Here is a 21628-nt window from a genome sequence, read left to right on the forward strand (position 1 = left end):
AGGTTTTTTTTTTTTTCCTTCCAACTTCTTTTCCTCTTCCATGTTACTGTGTCAGCTTGTCAGCATCTATTTGGGGTTGGGAGCGGAACAGAAAGTAAGGAAATCCAAAGTGCCATTTAAACCAGGAGAGGTTCTTTTTCAGAAGAAGGGATTAATTCAAAAGAAATGAATTTACACAGGTGTTGTCGAGTTTGGCGGGCCACTCAAGCGGCCCTACTACGCACAAAAGAGAACAACAAACGCATCGCAGATCGGCACCGGACCCGTTCCCTGTGCAACTGTGACTGAGCAAGAAGAGTGGTGGAGAAAAGAGGAGCTGTTTGTGTGTGGAAACCCCCTCCCCTGGACTCCGGCCCCTTTCACTCCTGGACCCTGGAACCCTGGCCCTTTCCCCCAAACACCTTTGTATATATATTGCACTGTGGCAGATCACTGTAAATAAATTCACTCTTGTTCGAAAGGAGTTTGTGGTCTGCGCTTGAGTCTGTCCCTCTACTCCTCTTCAGTTCGCCTCAACATAAGCTCATCATATTCTATGATTTACTCTCAGGTGTTTGACGAGGTTAATGGTGCTGTCACAACACCTTACTGTCTTGCCACATGTATCGCAAACCGCGTCTTAGCTGTTTGTGGAGGTAAAATACATCCACACATGACTCCGTTTATGCTCAGCCATTGCTGTGAGTGTGCATGCCAGAGGCTGCTACACATTTATCCAGCCGTATTTCACAAATGACTAAGGCGTAAGAGGAAGTAGTTCCTTCCAATTTAGACGATCCGAATGATATAGTTTATTTCCACTGTTCCTGTTAATGAAACACTACAAATTTACCCCAAAGTACTAAAATATCGATATTTTAATATGAGAATCGATTCTAGAACATAAATTACTGGTATCGGAAGAATCGATATTTCAATATCGATCCGCACACCACTATTAGGAACTTCGTCTGTGTGTCATTCCAATTCAGGTTTTTATTATTTTATTTTATTTATTTATTTATTTGTTTTAGGAATTTGGATTTTAGGATACTTCAAACAAATCTGCCAGATTAACAGGGTGTGTGAAGCTGGAGTTTGACACAAGATTGGTATTTTTAAAAGATTTAAATCACCAAATTCTGAATAAAAGTTTAACAAATTCAGGACATAATTAGTAATAGAAAGTAATAGAAAGCTAGTTGTATACATTATTAATCAGGATCAAAATTAAGGCATGTCAAAGCTATCCAAAAACATACCACATTAAATGCACAAAAGGCGCACAGAAAGCATACTTAGTTAATCTTTGAGTAGCCAGTAAAGATTATGAAGGTGCTAATTAGAATAACAGTTATCTGTTCTGCAAAGAAAAAAATAAATATGGGTAAAATTAACATGAGTATGAGAAATTTCAGCATTAAGATCTACCTAATGTGCAACAGTTCCCTGACATCTGTTTCATCTTTACAACACATGGCTACTTCACAAAATGCACAAAATAAAAGATTACCAGAAATTATTGAATTACAAATGAATGAAATTGTTACAGCTCAATTAACAGTTTTCATGTGGATCTTTGTGGGACTGTGTGCCATGATACATACTGACACAGAATGAAACGGCAAGATTTTGAGTAGATGTCCCCAACACAAAAACGTTTTTTTAAACAAAGGTAGTTTGTATTTCTGTGTATATTGCGAGTACAATGTTTTACTTATGTTTACATCAGACATCAAATCTACTCACTCTTTAGAATATAAGAACACTCAACTCTTTTCTTTAAAAACATCTATAGATTGATAAAAATCTATTAGTATAACTACAAATCTATGCTCTGTGCTGTGTTGATAATCATGCATGCAAATCAAAATCAAAGATGAAAACGATGACATAATTTTTTTTAAAGTTTGATTACAATTCCAAAATTTATTATGCCATTCAAAAATATTTTGGTGAGCACACATATTTTTCTTTATTTGTTTTCCTTAAAAACCAAGCCAAATTCTTCTGGGATTAAATATTATATAAGCTATTAATAAAAACACAACAGATTAACTCACTGATACTATGGAAAAAAGGAACAAAGAAAAGCCTGACTTCTTGTTGGTTATCTGAATAACCACAGATTTCTGCATTCATTATGTGTTGCTAGCTGAATGTAAATCACTGGATGCACTGGATGTCATGTTGTAGCCATCTAAAAAAAACAGAGCAGTATAGTTAATCTGTGGCAAAAAATAATACACAGTAGACACTGAAGTAAGAAGTAAAATAATTGTATGAATAAATAAAATTAAAAAAATTAATTTGTGTTAATGTGCAACCCATCCAATTGTTTTCTGTGTTGGACTGCCTGATTAAGGTACAAGCACACCTAACAACACACAGCTTTTCCTGCATCTTTATGTTAATTTTTTAATTGTTATTTACCTCTTCCACGTCTCCAGTTCCTTAAAAATCGAAGTCCACTTGACGATGAGTTTCCAGCACTTGTGCTCTAAAATACAATACAAAAAACAAATCATGCAATATTTGAAAAAACAAAACAAAACAAAAAACAAGTTGGCTGAGATCCAAAAATAAGGAAAGAAAAAAGGAACACGAAAACTGTTCTTACCCCTGTCCCACTTCTGGACGGTCGTGCATATGATGATATTGCTGACCGCACCTGGTAAGTGAAATCTCAAATGTTACACTACAATGGAAGTTGCACAAGTTAGCTGTAAAAGTAAATTAATTCATGATGCCCAGCCAAACACTAAAAGGAATCTTTTTGTAAGTCTATGGTGATGTTTATCTTGCTTTTTTGTGTGCTTGTGTGGGATACGAACACATACATATGTAACGGAGCCGGAAGGCTGATTTTATTCCCACAGTGTCGTTTTTTAAAGGAAGGAAACCTTCCTAAAAACGGGCAGAGCAGTGGAGCCGCCAAGGGAAACACACAATTTAAACTGTAAGATTAAAAATAGAATTTATTATATTTAAATAGTTAAAAATGTAAGATAAATTAAAACAACCTTGGCCAAGGGATAACACAATAAAAATCAATAAAACACAACATTAAAAGTCCAGTGGAATCCACCACAGCATAAAAGTCCCAGGGAGTTAAGAAATCCAGCGAAGTAAAAGGGAAACCCAGCGGAGTCCTCTCCTTCCTTTCCGCATTCGCGTCTTGATATGCTAGAGAAAGGGAGGAGCGGCAGTCACTATTCTTCCGGCAGTTTTTATTCAATAAAAGGGGATAAGTCAAAGACTTACCCCGGGTGGGCAGAGCTCTCAACTCCGCCCGCCGCTTCTTAAAAACTGCAAAGCCACACAGCCGTCCCGTGCCTTCCGCTGGTGCTGTCTCCGCTCTCCCCGCTGGTACTGTCACTCTCTGCACTGGTGCCCTGTGCGCTGGTACTGTCCGTTCTCCCTGGAACGCCAAGCTCCAACCCTCTTATGTGTCACTCAGCACTCTGTAAATTACACTCCCTTTCCTCTCAGGTGTGTCCAATTAGTAAAAATGGGGAAAGGCGGAGTCTCTCCAGGACAATTTGCCGGCAACTAAAACATGCAAACTAAATAAAACACTGCACAAAAATATAACCAATGCATGCAATATAAAAAATAAATATGTACACTTCACATTAAAATACAGCACAGCAAAACAACATCCGTCCTTCCCTGGATGACATCCCCCCACACTGAAATATTAGCAGTCCCTGCTAATGCCCCATCTCCCTATAACGCTCTGGTGGAATCCCACGCGTGGCCCTAATGGACCGTCTAAGGGACATACCTGAATCACTCTGGTGAGGTGACACACAGTCAGTAAGGGGTAAAAATCCATAAAACACTGGCGCTGGGAAATCCGAAGGGCCTGTGGTCGGCTCCTCCGTAGGAGGGGTAAAGTCTGTTTGAGGAGCAATGCACACTTTTAAGGCATTCCTATGTAAAGTTTGTATATTACCCCCCTTTTCTGGTTTGACCTTATACACTAAGCCCGTATCTCCCACCTGTTCCAACACCACATATGGCTCAGGAGACCACCAGGAGCACAGTTTTCCTTTGCCCTGTCTGTTTCGGTCACGTACCCAGACTCTCTCTCCGGGCAACAATGGGAGGGTACAGCCTCTTTTCTCATACTGGCTTTTGTGTTGGGAGGCCGCACTATACATCCTCTGCCCAGCCAAACGGTAAGCTAGGGAGAGTTTCTGTTGATGAGAATACACCCACTCACTTACATCCTGCCTCGCCTGCTGGGGGGCCACGCCTAACACCACGTCCACAGGAAGTCGCAAGTGTCGACCAAACATCAAATAGGCAGGCGCATAACCTGTGGAACTATGGATAGTATTATTATAAGCATGAACGAGTTCCGGCAGATTTCCTACCCACTGGCTCTGCCTAACTGATTCTAGGGAGCGGAGCATGTTCAATAGGGTCTGATTGAAAAGTTCTACACTACCATTCCCTGCAGGGTGGTAAGGTGTCGTACGGCTTTTGGCTATACCATAGGTATCACAAAGCTGTTTCATTAATGCAGATTCGAAATTAGACCCACGGTCGGAGTGGAGTCGGCCTGGGCAACCAAACGGCTGTATCACATACTTCCACAAAGCCTTTACTGTAGTCTCTGCTGTTTGGTTTATTGTAGGGATAGCCCAAGCGAACCGCGTAAACAGATCAGTCACCACAAGTATGTTTTGATAAGTGTCAGTTGGTCGGCCTAAGGACAGAAAATCCATGCCTACAACCTCCAAAGGGTATGAGACTGAAATAGGGTGCAGTGGAGCCCTAGGTTCTACCCTCTCCTTTTGTAGACCACAGGGGACACAACCCAGATGAAACTGACGTACCTGCGCTTCCATGTTAACCCAGTAGAACCGCTGCCGTATCCGAGAGAGGGTTCGATCTACCCCCGCATGGGCAGCAGCCTCATGGATCTTCCGCCACACCTCATGGCACCTGGAACTAGGACACACAACTTGATGACGAGTCTCCTGGGTATATTCGTCCGACACTTTACGGCACAATACTCCGTCTTTAATGAAAAGTCTTTTTTGCTGCTGTAGGAGTCGCCGCACACCATGCGACAATGCCTGACGTTCTGACTTTGTAGGTGCGACCTGAGCTTCCAGAAGTTGTTTTACCACTTGAATATCCGGATCGTGAACTTGTGCTTCTGCCCAGTCACTCCCCTCTACCTCACAGGTCAATTCAATGGCTGCTGAAGTGACTCCACGCTCTGATCCAGCCCCCTCCAGGTGCTCTGCTGGGACAGTGGGGAGTCGAGAAAGGGCATCAGCATTAATATTGCTCTTACCCGAACGATACTTGATCTCGTAGTCGAAAGAGGCCAGCTGGGCAACCCAACGTTGTTCTACTGCGCCCAAGCGAGCAGTCTGTAAATGGGCCTCAGGGTTATTATCAGTATACACAACGAATCGTGCACCAGTCAGATAGTCTTTAAACTTTTCGGTAACCGCCCACTTAAGGGCTAACAGCTCCAACTTGAAAGAACTATAGTTTGCGTCATTCCGTTCCGTGTGGTGTAAACTTCTGCTGGCGTACGCTATTACCCTTTCTTGGCCCTCTTGAACCTGCGCCAGAACGGCTCCCAGCCCGCGGCCACTGGCATCTGTATACACAATAAAGGGAAGAGAGTAATCTGCGTATGCCAAAACAGGTGCCTGCGTTAAAGCTGCTTTGAAGGCCTCAAATGCCGTTTGACATTCTGGGGACCACTGTACTTTACGACGGTCTGTTCTCTTGTTCACAGGGACCCCTGTCAATAATGCATTTAAAGGGCGTGCGATTTGAGCAAAACCGGACACAAAACGTCTGTAGTAACCAGCCAGGCCCAAAAAGGATCTGACCTGTCTGATGGTATCAGGGACCGGCCAATCCATCACCGCAGAAATCTTATCCGGGTCTGGTCTTACACCATACTTATCCACTACATGCCCCAGAAATTTCACCTCTTGTTGCAGGAACTCGCACTTGTTCGGCTGTAACTTCAACCCATGACACCACAGCCTCTGAAACACTTCATCTAGATGCTGTAAATGAGACGAAAAGTCAGGTGAATAAATGATAATGTCGTCTAAGTACACCAATAAAGACTCGGCAATCTGTCCACTCAAACAGTGCTGCATCAGGCGCTGAAATGTAGCGGGTGCATTGCACAGACCAAACGGCATCCGCTCGAACTCAAACAACCCAACTGGGGTCGTAAAAGCAGTCTTTTCTCTGTCCATCGGGTCCATTTGGACCTGCCAGTATCCACTGGCTAAGTCCAGGGTGGAAAACCACTTCGCTCGAGTAAGGCTTGTCAATGTCTCTTCTATTCGTGGCAAGGGAAAAGCATCTTTATGCGTCACCGCATTCAATTTTCTGTAGTCCACACAGAACCTCCAGGCGCCATCCTTTTTTCTCACCAAAACAATGGGTGCAGCCCATGGGCTACAGCTTTCCCGGATAACTCCCTTTGCCATCATATCTACCAAGAGACTCCTCATTTCCTTATACATTGCGGGGGGCAAAGGACGATACCTCTCTCTAATGGGAGCTGCATCACCTGTGGGGATACAATGATGCACCAGGTCAGTCCTCCCGAAATCTTCGTCATCTTTAGAGAACACCTTCTCCCATTTAAGCAATAAAGCACGTAGCTCGCCCTGTTGCAGTTCAGACAGGTCAGGTCTTTCAATCAGTTTATTCATCTCCTCAGGTAATCTCTCCTCCTCCGTGGGGGTGCCACTATCGACCAGAGCCACCTCCACCACACCGTCCGTCCCAAGGGACAGGCTCAGGTCCTGTGAGCCATGTACGTCAGCTTCATCCACGCAGGATAGCTTTCCCAGTTTCTGGTAACGACCTATAAAAAGAGGATAGGGGTGTGGGTTACAAATCCTCACTGGCACTCTCCCGGCCCTTACCATGACAAGGGTTCTCGCCACCCCCACATCAGGGGTTTCAGGCAGTGCCTCCACCAAGGCACAATAATCTGTTCCTTGCGGACCCGTCTGAGTCCGGCCCCACACCATTATTTCACTCCTCGGGGGAACTTTAATTTTGCGTCGGCCAGCTAGCCGTACATACCCCACCATTCCGTCCTCCACTGTACTTGCTTCTATCCGTCTGCATGTTGCGAAGGCAGTCCTCCAGGCCTGTTGATTCGTTAACTGCTGTGGGGCAGGAGTAGTCTTTTCTGGCCACTTAAATACATTCCAACAGGCAGTCACAACATTCATACCAATAATCAGTGGGTGAGTGCAATGGTCATCTTTTACCACGACAACCCCGCGTCCAGGAACCTTAACACCTTCTATTTCCATGTCCAGGACAGCATAGGTGGTATAGGGAATTTCCAGACCATTGGCGGCTCTCAGCCTAAAGGCGGTTGGAGTTTTCTCAAGCCTAGCCTGGGAAAAATACTCATTAAACAGACTCTCCTGTATCAAAGTCACTTGTGACCCGGTATCCAACAAGCCTTGAAGCTCCACCCCTTCGATCACTATCTTCACTGTTGGACACTGCCCAATAAATGTTTCTGTGGCCCTTAATTCCTTAGGTGAACCAAAAAACCCCGCCCCTCGGACCTCAGCAGCAGGGTCATCTAGTTTAAACTTGGCTGGGAAGACATGGAGGTCTGGCAAAACCTAGCTATATGTCCTGCTTGTTTACACCTCCGACAGATAGGCCGACCTTGTGCATCCCAGCTAGCATTTGATTGTCGCGGTCTTCTCCTAAACTGAGGTGCAGGCGGAAGAGTAGCTACAGCTGGCTGAGTGGAGCCTCTAATTTCCCTTACTAGCTCTTGTGCCAATCCTTCAATTTGTGCCTTAACATCCTCCAGTATCTCCTGTTTTAACACCTGCCTCCAATCTTCTTTCTGTTCAACCTTAAAAGGAGCATGAGACTTATTTACAGACAGGTTACCTCAGACTGGGGCTGTACATGTTCTGAGTCTAGGAGCAGTGCCTCCTGGCGTATGGCAGCAAAATCTTGGTCTGGATTACGCCGCACATAGACCTTCAGTGCCTGACTTACAGGGCCTTCCCGCAATCCTAGCAACAATTGATCTCGCAGGGCTGCATCAGAGGGGACATTATCTGGATCATGCTTTCGCAACCTACAGTATAATTCTCTTAACCGCAAGATAAATGAAGATACGGTTTCACTTGAGTTCTGAGTGCAACTAAAAAACTGTGACCTAAGAACTGGGGTGGGGACACGATCACCATATAAAGAGTCTAAAAAAGAAAAGATTTTTTGTACTTGGTCTCTTTCACTGGTTTCAAGAACACTAACCTGACGTTTAGCCTCACCTGCTAGCGCTCCCAACACAATAGCAACTTTCCTCACTTCAGGCAAGTCCTGAGATCCCAGCAGCCCCCGCATCTGCTCCTTCCACTCCTGATATTGCACATCCTGATCAGGCCCTTTAAACTTTGGCAGCCACGGGGCTCCGGGATATACAGGCATCATCATATTTGCTATTCCCCTGGCTAACCCAACTGCTCTTGGCTCCGTATCCTATGTCGACAACGCCAATTATGTAACGGAGCCGGAAGGCTGATTTTATTCCCACAGTGTCGTTTTTTAAAGGAAGGAAACCTTCCTAAAAACGGGCAGAGCAGTGGAGCCGCCAAGGGAAACACACAATTTAAACTGTAAGATTAAAAATAGAATTTATTATATTTAAATAGTTAAAAATGTAAGATAAATTAAAACAACCTTGGCCAAGGGATAACACAATAAAAATCAATAAAACACAACATTAAAAGTCCAGTGGAATCCACCACAGCATAAAAGTCCCAGGGAGTTAAGAAATCCAGCGAAGTAAAAGGGAAACCCAGCGGAGTCCTCTCCTTCCTTTCCGCATTCGCGTCTTGATATGCTAGAGAAAGGGAGGAGCGGCAGTCACTATTCTTCCGGCAGTTTTTATTCAATAAAAGGGGATAAGTCAAAGACTTACCCCGGGTGGGCAGAGCTCTCAACTCCGCCCGCCGCTTCTTAAAAACTGCAAAGCCACACAGCCGTCCTGTGCCTTCCGCTGGTGCTGTCTCCGCTCTCCCCGCTGGTACTGTCACTCTCTGCACTGGTGCCCTGTGCGCTGGTACTGTCCGTTCTCCCTGGAACGCCAAGCTCCAACCCTCTTATGTGTCACTCAGCACTCTGTAAATTACACTCCCTTTCCTCTCAGGTGTGTCCAATTAGTAAAAATGGGGAAAGGCGGAGTCTCTCCAGGACAATTTGCCGGCAACTAAAACATGCAAACTAAATAAAACACTGCACAAAAATATAACCAATGCATGCAATATAAAAAATAAATATGTACACTTCACATTAAAATACAGCACAGCAAAACAACATCCGTCCTTCCCTGGATGACACATATAACTGTTATTTATTGAAGTGTGGGCCCACCTGCTGTTTGCTACTTTCACCATCAAGTCTGAATTAGTCATTTATATGGATTTACAGAGAAACCATGAAATGGCACTAAAAGGCAGAAGTTTGACTTGACAAGAGGATTTTAGTGTAGTATTATTACAATTCATATTCCTTCGTCAGTAAAGGTTTGTAGACATTAAGCACTTTGTTGGTTAAACCAAATTATATAATTTAACATTAATTTAAAGTAATTCAACAATAAGCACTTATTCATTAACTTGACTTAAAATTGAGCTGTACATACCTTACCATCCAGCAGTGTTCCAAACACCAAAATAAAGAAGCCCTTTTTTAAAAGACAGAGTAATGTCCGTTATCAAGGATTCAGTGATTAAAGATTCTGCTATTATGGTATAAAAAGGTAAAAAGTTTATTTGTACCTGTAGCGAATTGAAGAGTGCGAATGCAATATTGATTCCTATGTCTCTTGGATGCACCAGAAGTCCAGCTCCCAAACCCCAAGTTATTCCAAAAAATGGTGTAAGCACAGCCAAGCTCTTGACAATAACCAGTAAAACGCTCTTTTCACCTGCTTGTGCAGCAGTTGTTCCAACCCTTCTCCTTATAATTTTGTACAAAACCACAACCAGGATAATGAGATTTATCAGCACTATTGAAAGTGCAGGAATCACAAACGCCAGTAGAGCTTTGGACTCATCCCAGTTGAGCCAGCAGATTACATTTTCTCTGATATATTTGTTGTCTGGTGCAGTTGCAGCTATAGTTACTGTTGCTATGATTAGAGGAGCTCCGTAGCCTAGAGAAAATCCAATGGCCAGCATAGATGCTTTAGACAAACCCCCACCAAAGACATTAGTTGTACGGTAGAGCAGCAACAAAGCTGAGGCAAACATCCAGAAGAACAGAGCTAGGTAGAACAAATGGATAAAAAAGGTAGTTGCAGTGCATGCTGAGTGGTTTTTATGATTTGCATCTGAAATGGCTGCTCCAATTATAAACCAAATATCTGCAATCAGGAGGGACACAGCAATGTTAACTTCAATGATGAGACATATGACCAAGGAACCCATGGAAATGCCAACTCCGATGTAGGTTATATAGTCCAAAATTGGGCTAATTGGACTGTTTGGTGACATCAGGATAGAGAATGAGGTCAGGTGGTTGCAGTTGCAGGTGACAGTTCCAGTTTCATTTGTATTTACCACTTCACAGCCCTCATCGTCCCATCCTCCGAGACCATTAAGGAGATTGAAGTTCCAGAAGACACATTTTGGATCTCTCAGTGTATCATTTAAAATATCAAATGTCAAAGAGATATTATTGATTTGGCCACTGGACTGAACAAGTACAACCCTGCCACCGATGACCTTAATCGATGAATTGTCTATTTCTCTTGCAGGGAGTACATTATTCAGCGAGGCAAATGTTATCACTGTGATTGACTTATTTTTACCCTCATTCTGTGGTATTTCTATCACCACTGAAGAATTAAAATCACCAATGATAGGGTTTGTGTATATAGTTCTGTTCAAGATGATAAAAGGCGTGTCAATACCAGAATTATTGAAACTGGCAAGGTGTTTTGTTATTATTTCAAGAGACTGCAATAATGATGAACTAACACCGTCAGGGTTAGAGATGCTATACGAGATACTTTCATTGTTTTTGTTCAGAAAGTTCCATGAGTCCCTTGCCTGATCTGTGGTGAGAACACCTGCAGTTATCAGGATATCCTACAGTAAAAAAAAAAAGTATTAGATTGAATAAACAAATACAAAATTAAAAAAAAGCATGTATTATTTAGAATACTCAAACTTCAGTAAACTAGCATGTACCTTCATTGAGTTTTCATTGATTGAGATATTGAATAATTCTATTCTGTTGGCTACATTTCTGAGGATTTGAACAACAGCATCAATATTTTTAGGTGAGTTAACCACTTGCTCAGAATTCCCATTAGTAACATTGCTGAGCTGTTGCAAAAATGCTGGCAGTGTAGTGGCAGTCAAGACCTGCAAGAGTTGAAGAGAAAAAGTATTTAGTTTCACAATTTAACTCAATGTTTAAGTTAGAATGACAAACTTGGGCTTCCTATTTACTAATTCCTATCTCAAAGGTTTTTGTTTGTAGAAATCCTCACAGAATCTGGCTTACGTTTACTACAGTCTTTTAACCTTAATCTGCCTGCAGTTATAAACCGAACAGTGAATACCGTGTAGTGATGCGCGAATCATGAACGAATCGTTCAATACTCGAGAATCACTTTACTGACTCATGAATCATGATTCACAAGCCCAACTGACTCACTGACTCATCCCTGTTGCTGTTAGCAGCAATGTATCTAGCTTATAATTAAAATTGTGGAGAAAAACACAACATCCAGTATCGTAACAAAAAAACTTCTGCTCTGAACTGGAAGAAAAAACCCTGAGTAGAAGCTCACATCAAGAAAATAGCTCCTCGGTTCACAGTAGCATCGCTCTGCCTAAGCGAATCACTTAGGACTCGCTCACCCCCTCCCTCCTGGCTCACAGCTTCTTCTTCTTCTTGGTTGGCAACCAATGTTAAGGCGCATTACCGCCCCCTGGCTCACAGCTCAGTGGACATTTAGATGAGAAAATATATATTTAACACATTTAAGGAAAATACTAATAAAATAAAATAAAATAAATGTTTATTAAGCAACTTTGATAGGAAATTGCTTAATTTTAGAAATGTTTTTGCTCTTTTTTGCTCTATAAAATAGTTGTTTTCTTTTAGAATCATTCATCTTAGCAGTAGGATTTACATGAAAAGGGAAACAAATTAAGTTTGATTGAAAATGTACATTTTTTGCACTCTCTGGTCAACTGACACAGTGAATCAAATGACTAAAAAACCGATTCACTTTGGTAAGTGACTCATTAAAACTCGATTCAGTAAAAAGAATCGAATTTACCATCGCTAATACCGTGTTTCATTTGTGCTTTCCATGTCTTCTGATCACAAATTGTAAATAGTGCTGTAGTGGCAAAACAAAGAAACACTACTTACTTACTTTGTGGTTATTTATTGAAAAAGTGTTTTTTTGTGCATACTTTATAAACTTAAACTACCTGCTTACTTTGTGGTTATTTATTTGACAAGTTTTATTTTTATTAAATGGGTGACAAGTTTATTTTGTATTAACAGTTTGTCTGTCATCACAAATTGTATTAACAGTTTGTCTGTCATCACAAATGGTATAAAACTGTAAAACATGTATTGCACAAAGTTAAAGGACTTGATAAGCATTGACTCATTGCAGCTTACTTTAATTTCTGTTGTGCGGGGTTTTTTGGTGCAGTGGTTATCCTTTTTTATCTTTTTTTTCTTTTTAACTTTCTGAGGTTTGTACTATGAAGCAGAACTTTGTCTTATCCGGGTAACTTTGGGGTGAACCAGGGTTTTCTGTAGTGATGGGATTTCCGGCTCCTTTTAGAGAACCGGCTCTTTCAGCTCCCAAAACTCGAAAAGCACTTACAAACTCCAAAGCACGTACAATTTAGGGGCATCTATTTGTACTTGTGGACAATATAAATTGGTTACTTTAAATTAGGGAATATTACATTTCCTACATTTTGTATTTGTATTTTACTTATTCTCAGACTATTAAACAACATCAAGGTTCCAGCTGAAAGAATAATAACTAAAACTGCGTTATGCAAATTTAAACATTTATTTAACTCTTTTTTTTCACCATTGGCACAGCACCTGCCCCAGCTCTGATGCTTTCGGAAGGAAGAGAAGACAAGCTTTATGGTGATATTTTAAGTATCATGTTAGCACAACGCATTCAGAAGGTACTGTTGTCTGAACACAGACAGAAAAATCAGCTTCTACTAGATACTAGTTAACATGTGCAGTTCACATCACTGTAATGCTTTAACCATTTTGGGCTAGAGAGAGAATTCAAATGTTCCTTGAAAGAGGAGAATTATATCTCTAATTTTATAGCTGAAACTTAGTTAACTTAGTAGTTGTGATGTTTGACGTTAGGGCAATTGAATCCAAATAATGGAAAGAATCCCTGTATATATTTAACTTACTTTGTAGTACATAGAGCCCTGGAACTTGAAACTAACACTAGAAAACTAAAGTCAACTAAAACTCAAGTATGTTCACCAAGAAATAAAAACACCACTTAATCCTAAGACCATGATCGTTTTGCTGTCTAACAGGATACCATCCATTTGGAAACTGGTTGAAGGAGCTGTAATAATTTGAGAGGTGGATTCATCTTCCATTATAGCCCAGAATAGAATCAACAGGATTGTGTTGAGAACCATTTATATTTTACATTACATTACATGGTCATTTCCATCATCAGCAAAATTGAAATGTAGAGTAGAAAAAATTAGTCATTTAAGAGCCTATCTTATCATTTGATATAATCTAGTTTTGAAATTTATAGTCACAGTTGTCAAGTAAAACACATAGCAAATTAACTTTAATTAAAAGAGTAACTTAAAGAGAGGTTTGTGTAATATTTTTGTGGCTTCACTTAGGTGAACTTTCTAAACTCTTTAAAATATGTAATATTGTGATTTATCTCTAAGGTACATTTTCCACAATACAAAGAACTAAAAAGAACATGGCAGTTTATATAAGTCACCTCAGATTGGTCAAGCAGCTCCTTAATGGGTTGCAGTATGCAGGTGTCTCGTATTTCAGTATATGTTGTGATGTTGCACAATGCACTCTTTTCTCCTACCTCATTGTTTGCACAGGGTATTCTGGCTCTGGAACCACTAACTGCCTTTCCAAATTCTTTATCATCACACATTTGAGGATCTAATAAAACAAAAACAAAAAAAAGACCTTATTAAATGTAGATAATTTTTAACCTGAATTTAATAAATTGCTTTATAATGTGTTAATACTCACTTCCTTTGTAAAATCTGAGTGTTATTGTTTCTTTGAATTCAGGATAGGTAGTTGATTGACAGGTAATTGTATCCTGCTCTTTGTCTGTACAGCTATCAGTTTTATATTGATAGGTAATGCTTTTTTTACCTTTGGATAAATCGCAGAAACAACAAAGTCAATATGAATAGCAATACAAGCTAAACATTCAGATCTGATGTAATATTAATCAGACTAGTTTTTAAAAAGTTTTGTCTCATATTAGTAAATAACGTAAGTATTGCAAGATGAGCAGAGAAATTATTTCCCAATAGCTGATTTGCATTTTGTTGATTCTTTGTTTCAGATTTACCGCTAATATTCACGTTTGTGAAATTAATATTGTAGTCATTGTTGACAGTGCAGCTTAGTGGCACATTTTGACCACTACAATTCAAAAATTTTTGAATTGGGTCCACTCTGATCAAGGGTTTCTCTTTGAGTGTGAAGGCTCCATTGGATCGTTGTCGATAAAATGATTCATCCTTTTCCCGTATGAGCCTGCATTCATAATTTCCTGGAATGAAAGTAAATTATTATATACATAAATAAAATAGTGTTGCCAAACAAAAATAATAATATATGGGTTGACAGTGTCACTTATTTCTGTATTATACAGTTGTAATATGGCTGGTTCTCCTATGCAGATTCAGTGTTTCCTACAAAAAAGCAATAATGTAGCTGATAACGAGTTTTTGCTCCATTTTGTTTCAAGAATACCATTCTCTGTCTAGCAACATTTTATTTTACTGTTATATTATTAAGAGCTCAGCAACCACTTATTTCCAAATTTAAATAGGATTTCTAATATGAATTAGTTGACATCTGTGTTCACACAAGTACACATTTACACTGGCACTTGTAATTTGGTATTTCTTTCTCTTGAGAAAGGCTTGTGCAACAGCAATGGTTTAACTATTTAAATCAAATGATTTCAGTCCTTCTGCACTAATATTGATTGCTCCATTGCAGTAACAACGTTTTCCTTAACCCTCTGGGGTTGCAGCAACCCAGCGACTCCATTTCAACTTGGGTCAGAAGTGCGGACTTCAAACTATATACCAGATTTTAAATTGTGTCGATAGGCCACGTAAAAGAGTTATGATAAAAGATACATGTGATGTTTTTTTCTGAACCAAACAAGTTTTACCCTTAAGCCAATCAGAATGTTGTAATTGCACTTGCTGAATCACTAAAAAATGCTGAGACTACACTCGCATTTTAAATGTATATGATTTGTGAATTTCCCCATGGAATGCAGTTGTTTGCTTCTTACCACTGTCAGCACGAATGAACTGTGACACAGATAAGACTGAGTGACTGTTGTTTTTTGAAATGGTATGTACTCCATCTGCAACTATGACATTGCCATCACGTCTCCACTCTGCTCTCCAGTCAGTACCAAAGAGATCCAATGGTGGATGGCCACATGTTACAATGACTTTATCCTCCCAAAATCCACTACCTTCAATTTTAAAATCCAGAAAACGTGGCTCTATAAAAATGAACATAAATATAAAAAAATGATTAAACAATCATCTGATCTCATGTGTTTTTTGATATGACATTAAACATATATGTAAAATTGAATAAAATCACAAATGTAGACAAGTGCTTACCATCTGATATCATAGAGTAGATTTTTGCTAGCTGGTCAAAAATTCCATTGTTTAGTGTTTGGATGACTGTAGTAGCAGCAGTGACATTATATTCAGCGATGGTGCTTCCACTCCTATAATATGGAAAAGGATTGGAAACGCTAACATTTCTGGCATGTAATGTACATTTTCACTCTCACACCTACAGATAAGTCAATGATAGTTGAGTCATAGTTTTATATTTTCAGTCTACTAGCACTTGGAATCCAATCCCCTAAATAGCTTTGCACTATACTTAACTTAAAAAGAATTCTCCAAAAACCTCACATTTTTCTTCAATTTACGAGTTAGTAGTTTACCATTTGGTAAAATCAAGTTATTATTATTATTATTATTATTATTATTATTATGACCACAACATATTACTCAAATGACTGGAGAACTGGGCAGGTCTTTCAGGAACTGTACTAAACTGGTTCAAAACATACTTAGAAAACAGGAAATACTTTGTATCAATAGGTAACTTCACATCTGAGCAGACAAGTATCACATGTGGAGTTCCCCAAGGTTCCATCTTGGGACCCCTTCTGTTTAACATTTACATGCTCCCACTGGCACAGATTATAAAGAACAACAAAATAAACTACCACAGCTATGCAGATGACACACAAATATATATCACAATGTCGCCAGGAGACCGAGGCCCTGTACAGGCTCTTGGTAAATGCATTGAGGAAATTAATGACTGGTTGTGCCACAATTTTCTCCAGCTAAACAAAAACAAAACTGAGGTAATAGTCTTTGGCGCCAAAGAAAAACGATTACAGGTCACCAGAGAACTTCAATCTATACACCTAAAAACCACAAACCAGGCGAGAAATTTGGGTGTAGTTATGGATGCAGACCTAAACTTAGAAAAACACATTAAGACAATAACAAAATCAGCTTACTATCACCTCAAGAATATTTCAAGGATAAAAGATCTGATGTCTCAACAGGACCTGGAAAAACTAGTCCATGCATTCATCTTTAGTAGGCTTGATTACTGTAACAGCATCTTTACAGGTCTACCTAAAAAATCCGTCAGACAGCTCATTCAGAACTCTGCTGCTCGAGTCCTCACTAAGACCAAAAAAGTGGACCACATCAGTCCAGCTCTGAGGTCTTTACACTGGCTGCCTGTCCGTCAGAGGATAGACTTTAAAGTTCTGATGCTGGTCTATAAAGCTCTGAATGGTTTAGGACCAAAATACATCAGTGACCTCCTGACCCAGTATGAACCTTCCAGATCCCTCAGGTCATCTGGATCTGGTCTTTTATCAGTTCCCAGAGTCAGAACCAGACACGGAGAAGCTGCATTCAGCTTTTATTCTCCTTATATCTGGAACAAACTCCCAGAAAGCCTCAGATCAGCTGAAACACTCAGTTTATTTAAATCCAGGTTGAAGACTCACCTATTCTCAGCTGCATTTTAATAAAGCACCAAATCCACACTTTGATTGATTGATTGATTGATTGAATCTTTATTTTGAACATGTTGAAAAAGTATAAAAAAAATAGAATTAAAAGAGACAAATGAACAAAGCAAATAAAAGGAAAACGAGCAACCACAACTCCAAATAACGTCCATGTTCAAAAAGGAGCAGGAAGAAGCATAAGCTTATTTAATCCCACCCCTTTTCCACTATCTAGTATCAATAGACTACAGAAATACCTCCTTGCAATTACATTATATGTTATGTGTAATTTTTATTTTTTATTTTTTAAATATATACACATATATGTTTCTATCTATCCATACATACGTATATACACACATACGCACATATACACATTTTCAATAACCCCATTAACACCTCAAGGATACACAGCCTACAATTATATATATATATATATATATATATATATATATATATATATATATATATATATATACCCATACCAACAAACCCGTGCATGCGCACACACATGAAAATATTAGACAAGAACACCCTATCAAATCTCTACCTTTTCCCTGTACCCTGTAAAAACCGTATCCTTAAACCGCTTTTAAACTGCGCCATGCTTGGACATTGCTTCATATCTTTACTTAGTCTGTTCCACAGCTTCACTCCACTCACAGAGATGCAAAATTTTTTTAATGTTGTACGGATACGAGGATGTTTTAAATTTAATTCCCCCCTCAAATTGTATCCCCGTTCCCTTTTAGAAAACATTTTTAGAATATTGTCAGGAAGCAGGTTATTTATTGCTTTATATATAATTTGTGCTGTGAGAAAATGAACCAGATCTGTGAATTTTAGAATTTTTGATTTTAAGAATAGTGGATTTGTATGATCTCTGTAACCAGTTTTATGGATTATCCTTATGGCCCTTTTTTGTAATATAAAGATTGATGATAGCGAACATTTGTAAGTATTGCTCGAAACCTCTGCACAGTAATTCAAATACGGTGCAATCAGGGAACAATAGAGAATGTGGAGTGATTTGTGGTCCAGAATGTGTTTTACTTTACTCAAGATTGAGACACTTCTTGAAATTTTGTTATGTATATGATTTATATGAGATTTCCAGTTTAATTTATCATCTATAATCACACCAAGAAACTTATGTTCAAGTACTCTTTCAATTTCCACACCATCTACATGAATCTGCACTTGTGCATTTCTAAGGGAATTCCCAAATAAGATAATTTTAGTTTTACTTAGATTTAGCGATAGTTTGTTCCTGTTAAACCATTTTTTAATTTTGCACATTTCTGAAGTAATTGTATCCAGCAGCTCCTTTAGATTCCCCCCAGAACAAAAAATATTTGTGTCATCTGCAAATAATACAAATTTTAATATATCAGATGCCTTACAAATATCATTTATATAAATAATAAATAATTTTGGACCCAGTACAGAGCCTTGTGGAACACCACAAGCAATGTCCAAGCATGATGAGGAATGGACACCCAGCTTCACAAATTGTTTCCGGTCACTTAAATAATTTTTCACCCATTGCAGTACAACCCCCCTAATCCCATACCGTTCCAGTTTATTAATTAATATGTCATGATTGATTGTGTCGAATGCTTTCTTGAGATCCAGAAATACTCCAGCTGCATACTGTTTCTGATCTATAGCATTCATAATCTCCTCAATTGATTCGATTAATGCCAGAGATGTTGATCTTTTTGATCTGAATCCATATTGACTGTCAGAGAGTAATTTATATTTATCTAAGAATTTGTCTAATCGTTTATTAAACAGGTTTTCTAGGATTTTGGAGAATTGTGGTAGTAAAGAAACAGGCCTGTAATTTGTGAAGTGGCGTCTATCCCCGGTTTTATACAGCGGCACAACTTTAGCTATTTTCATTTTGTTTGCCACTTTTCCCGTCTGAAATGATAAGTTGCAAATATATGTTAGAGGTCCTACAATTCCTTCAATGACCTTCTTGACGATTTTCATGTCAATATCATTACAATCAGTAGATGTTTTATATTTACACATGTGTACAATGTCAATTATTTCTTTTTCCTCCACTGATGTGAGGAACATTGAGTTAGGGTTCCTATCAATCAGGTTTTCACTACATTCTACTGATGGCAGTGACTCAGGAATTTGTTCTGCCAGTTTTGGTCCAATATTTACAAAATAATGATTAAAGCTGTTGACCTTATCAGCAGTGTTTTCCATAATATTGCCATTATCGATAAAGTATTGTGGATAACTTTGTTGTCCAGAATTATTTTTAATGATACCGTTTAAAACATCCCATATTCCTTTCATATTATGTTTATTGTTGTTCAATATTTTACTATAATACTCCTTTCTACATACACGTATAATATTGGTCAACTTATTTTTGTATTTTTTATATTTATTTTCAGCATCTTTTGTTCTTTGTTTTAGGTATTCCCTATAGAGTGTATTTTTCTTTTTACATGCATTTTGTAAACCCTTAGTGAGCCATGGTCTATCTGAATATTTGTGCTTTCTGTTGTATTTTATTGTTGGACAGTTTTTATCGTACAACTCCATGAATATTCTTAAAAATATGCCATATGCAATATCAATATCAGCTTCTTTGTACACATTGTCCCAGTCCTGATTTAATAGATCGTTCTTAAATGCAGTCATAGTTTCTTCTGTCCTTACACGTCTGTATCTCAGTTGTTCTTCATGCTGATTTTTCTTATAATTAGTGTCATAAACTGCAAAAACTGGTAGGTGATCACTGATGTCATTAATTAATAATCCGCTCACAATGTTGTTTTCCATATTGTTAGTGAAAATATTGTCAAGTAAGGTGGCACAATGTGGTGTAATTCTGCTAGGCCTGGTTATTTTAGGATGTAAACTCAAACTGTACATAGTGTTTAGGAATTCGTCGGTCATTTCTACTTTTTTCACCCGTGTCTGGGGACCCAGAGCAGAGATCCTTTGTTTACAGTAAGGATCAGCTGTTAGCGCTGAGTCCTGCAGCGGTACTGCCGGCGGACAGACCCGATATTCCCAGCGAGCTGAGGAGGAAAAGACGGGGGTGTCGTGCTGGGAAGGAGCGCCGTCGCCCGAGAAGGAGACGTTATCGACCATCTCTTCCTTCTGTAATTATTGGAAACGTAAGATCTTTGCCCAATAAGATGGATGAGCTCATGTCGCTAACCTGGTCACAGAGGGAGTACCGGCAATGTAGCATCATGATGCTAACGGAGTCGTGGCTAACATCGCTAACTCCGGACACAAGCGTGACACTACCGGGATTCCAGCTGCTGCGAGCGGACAGGACCAGAGACAGCGGTAAGAGGAAAGGAGGGGGACTGGCAGTTTTTGTGAACGACAGATGGTGTAACCCTGGGCACATCACTGTAAAAGAGCAACTCTGCAGCAGAGACATTGAGCTGTTAGCCATTAGCATGCGTCCGTACTACCTGCCCCGGGAGTTCTCGCATGTTATCGCGATAACAGCGTATGTCCCCCCCTCGGCCAACGCGGATGCAGCCTGTGACTCTCTCCACTCTGTGGTCAGCAGACTGCAAACACAATCACCGAGAGCCCTTCTCATAATATCAGGGGACTTCAATCATGCCTCACTGGACTCCACACTGCCCACCTTCACCCAGTATGTGACCTGCCCAACCAGAGTCAATAAAACACTGGACTTACTGTATGCCAATGCAGAAGAGGCATACAGTTCATCACCTCTCCCTCCCCTGGGCAGATCTGATCACAACCTGGTGCACCTTGTCCCTGTGTATGAGCCCTTAGTGCGCAGGGAGCCACCAGCCACCCGCACAGTACAGAGATGGTCAGAGGAGAGCGAGGAGGCTCTTAAGGATTGTTTTGAGTCGACTGTGTGGGAGGTGATTTGTGATGACCACGGTGAGGACATCGACAGCCTTACTACATGCATTACTGACTATATAAACTTCTGTGTGGATAACACTGTACCTACCAGGACTGTACGGTGTTTCTCCAACAACAAACCTTGGATTACCCCAGAAATTAAAACCGTCCTCAAGCAGAAGAGGAGGGCCTTCAAATCCAGAGACAAAGAGGAGTTGAAAAGGGTGCAGAGAGAGCTGAGGGGACTGATAAGGAATGGGAAGGAGAGCTACAGGCAGAAGATGGAGAACCAGCTTCAACAAAACAACGTTGGTGAAGTCTGGAGAGGCCTCAGAACCATCTCGGGCCACAAACAGCAGAACTCTCTGCCTGGGAGGGATGTGA

At 39.9% G+C, this 21628-nt stretch overlaps 2 protein-coding genes across 2 annotated transcripts in view; both read right to left on the reverse strand.

Annotated features, from left to right (window-relative positions):
- Positions 1–2120: 2120 nt before the first annotated feature.
- LOC146610157 (uncharacterized) overlaps positions 2121–21628 on the reverse strand; it is a 32558-nt gene continuing 13050 nt past the window's right edge. The window contains exons 12-22 of the mRNA XM_085345050.1: positions 15933–16045; positions 15590–15808; positions 14627–14830; positions 14296–14424; positions 14024–14202; positions 11226–11402; positions 9810–11123; positions 9674–9715; positions 2600–2650; positions 2413–2479; positions 2121–2179 (exon numbers count right to left, since the gene is read on the reverse strand). Of these exons, the coding sequence (XP_085201176.1) occupies positions 2121–2179; positions 2413–2479; positions 2600–2650; positions 9674–9715; positions 9810–11123; positions 11226–11402; positions 14024–14202; positions 14296–14424; positions 14627–14830; positions 15590–15808; positions 15933–16045 (2554 nt within the window). The remainder of the gene's footprint in view (positions 2180–2412; positions 2480–2599; positions 2651–9673; positions 9716–9809; positions 11124–11225; positions 11403–14023; positions 14203–14295; positions 14425–14626; positions 14831–15589; positions 15809–15932; positions 16046–21628) is intronic.
- LOC146610158 (uncharacterized) lies at positions 3091–8463 on the reverse strand. The gene is made up of 6 exons (XM_085343993.1): positions 8301–8463; positions 6936–7603; positions 4827–5372; positions 3984–4181; positions 3767–3880; positions 3091–3165 (listed from the first exon to the last, which is right to left on the reverse strand). Exons 1-6 carry the CDS (start codon positions 8461–8463, stop codon positions 3091–3093), a joined length of 1764 nt encoding a protein of 587 aa, XP_085200119.1.

The sequence above is a fragment of the Diplotaxodon limnothrissa genome, linkage group LG20 (assembly GCF_057381915.1).
Source record: "Diplotaxodon limnothrissa isolate DT_005_m linkage group LG20, D_limnothrissa_male_GT1.1, whole genome shotgun sequence".
Lineage (NCBI taxonomy): Eukaryota > Metazoa > Chordata > Actinopteri > Cichliformes > Cichlidae > Diplotaxodon > Diplotaxodon limnothrissa.